This window comes from Gigantopelta aegis, chromosome 14, assembly GCF_016097555.1.
Source record: "Gigantopelta aegis isolate Gae_Host chromosome 14, Gae_host_genome, whole genome shotgun sequence".
Classification (NCBI taxonomy): domain Eukaryota; kingdom Metazoa; phylum Mollusca; class Gastropoda; order Neomphalida; family Peltospiridae; genus Gigantopelta; species Gigantopelta aegis.
In genome coordinates this window covers 42,249,801-42,258,998 of record NC_054712.1, presented here as the reverse complement: position 1 = coordinate 42,258,998, position 9,198 = coordinate 42,249,801, and the positions used below count along the sequence as shown (strand labels likewise).

The window sequence follows — 9,198 nt, the reverse complement described above, 5'->3', positions numbered from 1 at the left end:
GGCTGGTGACACTGTAGCGGTCGATGTAGACGCACAAGGTACCTGTAGTTGTCTGTCAAGAACCTCAAAAAAAACCCAAATTGCATGAATTTTGTTGCCCTCTCCCCCCTGTGTAAAACATGTTTGTTTGTTTCGATCGTTCGTGTACCTTGGTTTGACAAAACAGTTTTGTTTTGCATGTTTTGATGTTATTGTGTCTATCATTCTTGCACCTTGGTTAACAATATTTTTGTTGTTATCAGAGTTTAGAAGCAGTTCTATTTAGCTCTTTATTACATCTTTAGATGGACATTTGTTCTAATATTTGTACAGATGTCTTTTCATTATACGTATTCTGCTCTCAGCCTATAATAAAGTTTGCCCACTCCTATACTTAAAGAATTGCGTGTTATTTCTGTTACATTCATCAGGTTATGAACAAGAAAACATGTGCAAACTGAATCAGTGTAGCTATTTACACAAAAATTTGCCATGCTTTTTTCTTTTTTATACCCCAATGAATCTAAAAGAAAAAACAGACAATCCTTATAATTTGTTTTGAATTATTGTTTTTTGGTTCAAGAACAGTGACACTCAATAATACAAACAACCAACATAAAATGATGTCATCTAATGTCACATTCCTTGACAAGGTAATTTTTATGTTCATCAAGAAATTAACATACTTTCTACAGCTGGACCAATCAAATGCCTTTAAACTGTAATGAATATAATGGAAATTTATTATGAACTAATATGGTGGCAAGCAGATTAAAGTAGATTGTCAACAGTTATTATTCAAGCATTATTCTTTCCAGAGTTTAAAACAATATAATCATTCAAAGGTATATTTTGTTCTTTCAACACTATGTAGTACATGTAGTTGGGGTTCAATTTAGGGATGCATTCTGGCCCTCAAGCGTAAGAACAGGAAACAGTCAGTGCCCATTCCCTGGCCGTCTGGGTTCTTATTGCTAACATACATGTAGATCAGGGTATGAGGTGGGGGCTGGGCTGTCTGCAAATAGAAAACTTGCAGCTGTGTTTTACTTTCTGGCATACATGTAGTATGAGTATTTCCTAAAATTAGTCTTCCTTTTTCGACACCCACTAGCCGTTCTCTATATTTGTGCTGGGGTGTCATTAAACATCTATCCATTCCATTGTGTTTGCTTCTGTGTGAAATGTACATGTATACATACTGAAACATTTGGATTCAGTTATTTCTAGCTACATGTAATTATTAATTAATGTAATTTGTTTGTTACTAATAGTTAATGCCAAATTAAATTAAGTTTAATAGACATGCCAAGAAAATATGTGACCTATTGTAGTCCTGTTAAATTAATATGAAAGATTTCAATGCCAATTTTTTTTATTTGTTTGAAAATAGTGTGAATTAACACATGTGAACTGTAATGTGTATAAAATTCATTTGGCTGTTAGACTTTACTAACAGTATTTAACATGAAAATTTATCTCCACCGGTTGTTATGCCCACAGATTGGGCCAGTTGGAATGGGGAGGAAATTGGGGGGTGGGGGTGTCAAATTTTATATACTGTTACTGTGTATGTGATACTTACAAAATGTTGCCAGTTTACAGCATCCAATAATTTTAAGTAAAGAGTTAAAATGAGTATGATTTTATGTTAATTTATCAAGATTGGATTTTTGGGGGGGTTAGAAACCCTTCATACGATTGATCGGAAGTATGAACATAAGGACATTTATATAATATTTTTCTTATTAAATCTTAAAGACAGCTTGTCTGCGAGTTAGAAATATTCAAAAATTTGGCAGTAATATTTTTAATAATATAAAATTAACATGAGTATAATATTTTATGCTGTGGAATGACTTGCTTCATCTTTAATTTGTTTTGTTTTTTTGGGCATATATAAAATATGCAAATTTTTCTATTAGTATGTTCATTTGCATTATTTGCTTTAGACTTCTTTTCAATGGTTTTGTTGCTTCCTCTTGTTTTTTACCCATCTCTCTTAATGTATATTATTCTATGCTGCATGCATGAGTTTCGCATACATTAATATTTTTTTTGGCATAAAATAAAAGCTATACTACATACTTCTAAACTTTTTTAAAACGTCATTTTGTGTCCATTTTAATATTAGTTATATATAACTTAGGGGCCGGTCGTAATTATCAACATTTTCATAAGTGTACAAACTGTATACTAGGTGAGCTGGAGGGGTTTGTTGCCAGCTTAAATGTTTAAAACAAAACAAACAAGAAAGCAAATAACGTTAACAAAATTAACATTTTTATGTACACATTTAGGAAAAATAAGTACCACCATGGTATGTGCTGTACTGTCATTGGGAAAATACATATAAAAAATTCCTTGTTAATGGAAAAATAGAGAGAATTTTCTCGAATACTATACATGTCAGAATAAGTCGAAGTTGGCGTTGATATATAAAAAAAAAAAAACCCAACAATTTGTTTAATTTTGGAATAAGTAGTGTGTTATTACAAGACTACACTTGTGAAAAAGTTGATAATTATGAACCACTACATAAAATAAACATTATTCAGTATTTTAAAAACAATATAATCTTAAAACAGGCCCTAATCTAGAATTTAAAAAGTAGAAGTTACTTCTCCCTTCTCAGAAGAAAGGAGTGAAGTTTCATAAAAATAGGCGAAGTGAACATTTATCTGTACATTTCGTAATGTTTTGCCAGTTTCCATGTTGAATCGGAAAAATTCTGAATTTTATACTCTATTCTAATCGTAATATTTCGACATAAAATACTACTTCTGGTAATAAAATTTAAACAAAATAATTGTATGTTTAATTAAAAACATGATATTATTAAGTAGGTGATAATGTGCCGTTATGTTAAAATTAAAGTATTAACTGGAATTTTCTGGCATTACTGCTCGACTGGTCACAGCACATGGCACGACACAATAGCCCGGGTGTATCTGAAAAATGTCAACATTAGACTACAACATGTATTGAATCTCTTCACACCAGAAACTGGCATGAGTATTAACATGTGTTGGTTGATTTTGATAATAAATTGAGCAAGGTAAAACATTATTTCACCAAATCAATCATACATTACACTGTACGTGCACAGAACCCATTTCCCGTTAATAGGCCAATTCACGATTACTGGAGGATACAGTCTGGCACCAAAGTAAAAACATTGTGTAACATACGGCGACAAGGTGCCAAGTGAGCTATGCCAATAAACAAGTCGGGATCTTGATGCCTGTTGTGTGATTTCGTTTTTCAAATCGGATTAGGTTACGAATATTACAGCGACTTCTGACTTCTCACTACTGCTAATAACTCGGCGACTTGAGGCGAAAAAAATGCTCATTTCGCCGGCAAGATTAGGGCCTGTTTAACAAGTAATTATTTTTCAACACTTGTGTATTAGTATTTTTATGATGCATTAGCAGCATTTAACATTTAACATGTATTTACCCCATAAAAACCGTGTTGGTGTTTTAATTTTGTACTAGGAGAGGGTAATGCACATGGGAACCACGTGGATCTGAAATTAGATAAAGTTGACGAAGGAAAAGAGAAAGGTTTGTTACTTGGTATATTACCTGCATGTCTGATAATTGTTACGTGTCATAGGGTTCTTCCTGGACATTATTTCCAAGTGGTGCAAATTAACACGTACACTGGAAGTGTGATGTTTATCACTTTATTATGCTGACGTAAGTTGTGTTGGATGAGTTTCTGTTGGTGCCCTATCTGATGGATTAGCCGCTATACAATGTATATACCACAGAGCCAACTGCTTGTGGACTTTTGTCACACAATGTTAAGTCTTACTAGGATACATGTACCACAGAGTCAAATGTGGCTTGTATCTGGTGGCTGTTTTGTCACATAATGTTAAGTTCTGCTAGGATACATGTACCACATGACCATTTTGTCAAAAAAATTTAAGTCCTGCAAAGATGCATGTACAAGAGAGGGACATAGCCCAGTGGTAAAATGCTTGCTTGATGCACGGTCAGTCTAGGATCGATCCCCGTCGGTGGGCCTATTGGGCTATTTCTCACTCTAGCCAGTGCAACACGACTGGTATATCAAAGGCTGTGGTATGTGCTATCCTGTCTGTGGGATAATGCATATAAAAGATCCCTTGCTACTAATGGAAAAATATATCGGGTTTCATCTCCATGACTGTGTCAAAATGACTATATGTTTAACATCCAGTAGCCAATGATTAATAAATCAATGTTCTCTAGTTGTGGTGTTAAACCAAATTAAGCGTTTAGATACCTGTACATGTAGTTAGAGCCAGTGTTGGGTAAATTAGTTTGAAAATCCATCTCGGTTACAGCCATCCATCCTTTTTTTTTTCTTTTTCTTTTTGTTTTCTTTTTGGCCTGGTACTATTTAATTATAGTTGCTTTGGTCAGTGGTAATATCACATTATTAGATTGCAAGTATTTTGATAACCGATACTAATGTTTAGTTATGTCCCTTTACATGCTTTTTACATGTAGATCACAGCCATTAAGAAATGCATAGATTTTGTTGTAGCTGACACTCTTAGATGGAATCAGCTTATATGTAGTAACTAATATTATATTATTTGATTACATAGGATTCTCAGTCCATGTATCAGTCTCACTTTTATTGTTATTTCTCATATAAATAAATATATTTATATAAATATACTGAACAAGAGAAATGCAAAGCAGGGTTATGGAAAGTAGTTTGTAAGTAGAATAGATTTACTTGATGACAGATCCTATGAAGGGAACATTTTGTTTTCAAAACATTGATTAGCAACATTTGCTGTCAGTTTGAAAATGTATTAACATTACAGAATTGTGTAGACAGTCTCTGAAACTTGCAAAGCAATTTGTAACACTTTGGAAAAATGTGGTGGGTTTTCTCTAATGACTACGTGTCAGAATTACCAAATGTTTGACATCCAATAGTAGATGATTAATTAATCAATGTGTTCTAGTGGTGTTATTAAAGTAACAAAAAAATAAAAATAAAATAAAACAAAATTGCAACACAATAAAATTGCAACAAAATACTGAACAAAATGTTCCCTGCTTAGCTGTGTGAAATATGACCGGTATCTCAACATATAATTCTCCTTAATCTCAATATGTGTTGATCACTAAAATTATATTCGTGTGTCTTTTCGTATTTAATATATATTTAATTTTAGATCTCATGGATTAAAATTTATTTTAATTTCAACTTATTTCCGTGCTTATATCCAGTTACGGTTCAAGCACGCTGTCCTGGGCACACACCTCGGCTATCCGGGCTGTCTGTCAAGGACAGTGGGTTAGTTGTTGATTGTTAGTTGTAAGTGAGAGAGAAGAGGGTGTAGTGGTCTTACACCTACCCATTGAGTCATTAAAACCCGCTCTGGGTGGGAGCCAGTACTGGGCTGGGAACCCTGTACCTACCAGCCTCTTATGCCTGATGGCTTAACCACGATGCCAAAGAGGCCGGTGATTAAAATTAAACTTAGTCTCCACTTCACAGATGTCATCGAGAACCTGGATGTGGTCGAGATGCCACAAGTTCCCAAACTGGAGCATCTGAGCAAGGCAAGGCCGAAGAGAGCAAAGCGCGTCGCTGCGACGCGGCCTGTTGCCAACATGGTGGCTGTGGACGAGGCCGAGGATGACGGGTTGAATGTCTTCTTTGTCCCCTCTGCCATCGACTCCCCCGCCACCAAGAGGAAGGAGGAGACAACTCTGGTGCACGGCACGAAACCAGAGAAGCAGGATACGTGAGTGATTTATATATACACAGTGAAACCTGTTTAAACCGTACCCTGTCTAAACCGAACCCTGAAGAAATAATGGAATCCTCACAAAAAAATGTATGATCCCGAATTTTGTAATCTCTAAACACTAGATCTTGTCTAAATCGGATAAATATTAGGTCCCCAGTGTGATCTGGTTTAGACAGATTTTACTATATTATTTTTATATTTGACAAAATGTGGGTGTTTGTAGGAAATAATTTTTTTCAGCAAATGTTAGACTTTTTGGCATGACAAACATAATAAATGTTAATAATAATAAATAATAATAATAATAATAATAATGAATTCTTTATTTAGTGAGGGTAACACAGTTAGCAAAAGCTAATCTTCCTGTAATAGATACTGTTAATATTTTTCTGAATATTACAGAAAAGGATCAAAGGTTATTTTAAATAAGAAAAAACCCCATTTAAATCTTGAAAATGAAATTTTATTAAATGTTTTTCAGGAAGCCAGAAGTGAAGAAAAGAGGCTGGTTTGGTAAGGAGACCAAGGATAAATCAGTTGCCAAGGAAAGCAAGGAAAAAGATACTAAAAAAGACAAGTACGAAATGAAGCTGAATTTTTTTTTTTTTTTTTTTTTTTTTTTTAAATAAATAAACATCATTCTCATTGTGTCATGAGGGAACATGTCATGTTTAAACTTTTAAACTTTTAATTAACTGACAGGGTAACAGTGAATGTTAGTACTCATCTGACATGTTTTAGACATAGGATCGAAGCCCCTTGGTTGCCACTTTTTCTGACAAATTGTTTCCACTCCTAACCCATGACTCAAGACAGATATCAAAGGTTGTGGTATGTTCTGTCCTGTCTGTGGGATGGTGTATATAAAAGATCCCTTGCTACTAATGGAAAAATGTAGCAGGTTTCTTCTCTAAAACTATGTCACAATTACCAAATATTTGACATCCAGTAGTATGATTAATAAATTAATGTGCTCTAGTGGAGTCATTAAACGAAACAAACTTTAACAGAAAGTCTTGGTATAGTTTCATTTGCATGTCAGTTTAGTTGCACCTGTTCATCACAGTGCACAGAAAAGGTTCATGGTTGGCTAGACATTTAATTGTGTACAATTCTTGTTTTTATCTTCCATTAAAGTCTTTTGTAGGAGATATCGCTGGCACTATAATTTGCGATATTACCTGCGATATTCTCCGCAGGAGATATTGCATCTTATAATTTTGATTGGTCAAATTTTAATCACAAGACAATAGTTTGTTACGTCACTGTGTTTGTTTCAGTGCTAAACCTGTCATTAGTGATGTCACGCAACTTCCGTTCTGCTAGTGAACGAGTCTACCGCTGCCAAATTTAGTGACATTTAACCCACATTACTGACATTGTTTACAACTGTCGCAAATGAAAAGAATGGTAATGGATGATAAAAAGAATACCCACCTCGTGTCTTGTAATATCATCATTTATCAGCACTCGTTGATAAAAGTATAAAAATCCTCTGCAAGCCTCGGATTTCAAACTTTTATCAACTCGTGCTGATAAATTATCATATCACAAGACACTCAGGGAGTATCCTCTATTAATTTGTAATTGAAATATGTCTTTTCTCGTATTTTACAGACCCACTGGCATTGGTGCAGGTTTCTCCAACTTTTTTGGTCGAAAGAGTGGCGCCGGCAAAACTGCCGAGGTAACAAAGGAGAAGAAACAGGAACCAGAGCCCGAGAAATTCGAAGAAGAGTCGCCAAGCAAGACTGATAGTTTGAAGGCCAGAGAGGCTAAGTCAGTGGATGTGAAGAAGAAGGAGAATAAACCTGAGATCCTTGTCGACAAAGAAAGTGTGTCGGATAAAAGTGACGAGGAAAATGATGAAGGTGTGTTGTCAGTAACTCACCTATCTTAGCCAGGGTTTCATGGGTGGTATATCAGAAAGGATTGTTGTCAGTAACTCACCTATCTTAGCCAAGGTTTCATGGGTGGTATATCAGAAAGGTTTGTCGTCAGTAACTCACCTATCTTAGCCAGGGTTTCATGGGTGGTATAATAGAAAGGTTTGTCATCAGTAACTCACCTATCTTAGCCAGGGTTTCATGGGTGGTATAATAGAAAGGTTTGTTGTCAGTAACTCACCTATCTTAGCCAAGGTTTCATGGGTGGTATATCAGAAAGGTTTGTCGTCAGTAACTCACCTATCTTAGCCAGGGTTTCATGGGTGGTATATCAGAAAGGTTTGTTGTCAGTAACTCACCTATCTTAGCCAGGGTTTCATGGGTGGGTATATCAGAAAGGTTTGTTGTCAGTAACTCACCTATCTTAGCCAGGGTTTCATGGGTGGTATAATAGAAAGGTTTGTTGTCAGTAACTCACCTATCTTAGCCAGGGTTTCATGGGTGGTATAATAGAAAGGTTTGTTGTCAGTAACTCACCTATCTTAGCCAGGGTTTCATGGGTGGTATATCAGAAAGGTTTGTTGTCAGTAACTCACCTATCTTAGCCAGGGTTTCATGGGTGGTATAATAGAAAGGTTTGTTGTCAGTAACTCACCTATCTTAGCCAGGGTTTCATGGGTGGTATATCAGAAAGGTTTGTCGTCAGTAACTCACCTATCTTAGCCAGGGTTTCATGGGTGGTATAATAGAAAGGTTTGTTGTCAGTAACTCACCTATCTTAGCCAGGGTTTCATGGGTGGTATATCAGAAAGGTTTGTCGTCAGTAACTCACCTATCGGAATCAGGTTTCATGGGTGGTATAACAGAAAGGTTTGTCATCAGTAACTTAACAATCTTAGCCAGGGTTTCATGGGTGATATATCAGAAAGGTTTGTCGTCATTAACTCACCTATCTTAGCCAGGGTTTCATGAGTGATATACCAGAAAGGTTTGTCGTCATTAACTCGCCTATCTGAATTGGGTTTCATGGGTGGTATATCAGAAAGATTTGTCGTCATTAACTTACCAATCTTAGCCAGGGTTTCATGGGTGGTATATCAGAAAGGTTTGTCATCAGTAACTTCCCAATCTTCGCCAGAGATTCATGGGTGGTATATCAGAAAGGTTTGTCGTCATTAACTCACCTATCTTAGCCAGGGTTTCATGAGTGATATATCAGAAAGGTTTGTCGTCATTAACTCACCTATCTTAGCCAGGGTTTCATGGGTGGTATATGAGAAAGGATTATCGTCAGTAACTTGCCTATCTTAGCCAGGGTTTCATGGGTGGTATATCAGAAAGGTTTGTCGTCAGTAACTCGCCTATCTTAGCCAGGGTTTCATGGGTGGTATATGAGAAAGGATTATCGTCAGTAACTTGCCTATCTTAGCCAGGGTTTCATGGGTGGTATATCAGAAAGGATTGTCGTCAGTAACTTGCCTATCTTAGCCAAGGTTTCATGGGTGGTATATCAGAAAGGTTTGTCATCAGTTACTTACCTATCTTAGCCAGGGTTTCATGGGT

The 9,198-nt window shown here is 35.8% G+C and overlaps 1 protein-coding gene across 7 annotated transcripts in view; it reads left to right on the top strand.

The window, feature by feature from the left end:
* The window catches only part of LOC121388619 (F-actin-uncapping protein LRRC16A-like), a 98,901-nt gene that overhangs the window by 66,056 nt on the left and 23,647 nt on the right, over positions 1–9,198 (top strand). For 3 of the 7 annotated variants that reach the window (XM_041520032.1, XM_041520037.1, XM_041520031.1), the window contains 5 exons: positions 1–38; positions 3,480–3,548; positions 5,494–5,743; positions 6,231–6,326; positions 7,367–7,620. The exon at positions 1–38 is cut by the window's left edge and continues 67 nt beyond it. In XM_041520032.1, the coding sequence (XP_041375966.1) occupies positions 1–38; positions 3,480–3,548; positions 5,494–5,743; positions 6,231–6,326; positions 7,367–7,620 (707 nt within the window). The remainder of the gene's footprint in view (positions 39–3,479; positions 3,549–5,493; positions 5,744–6,230; positions 6,327–7,366; positions 7,621–9,198) is intronic. The other 4 variants (XM_041520034.1, XM_041520033.1, XM_041520036.1 and 1 more) reach the window with 2 other exon arrangements.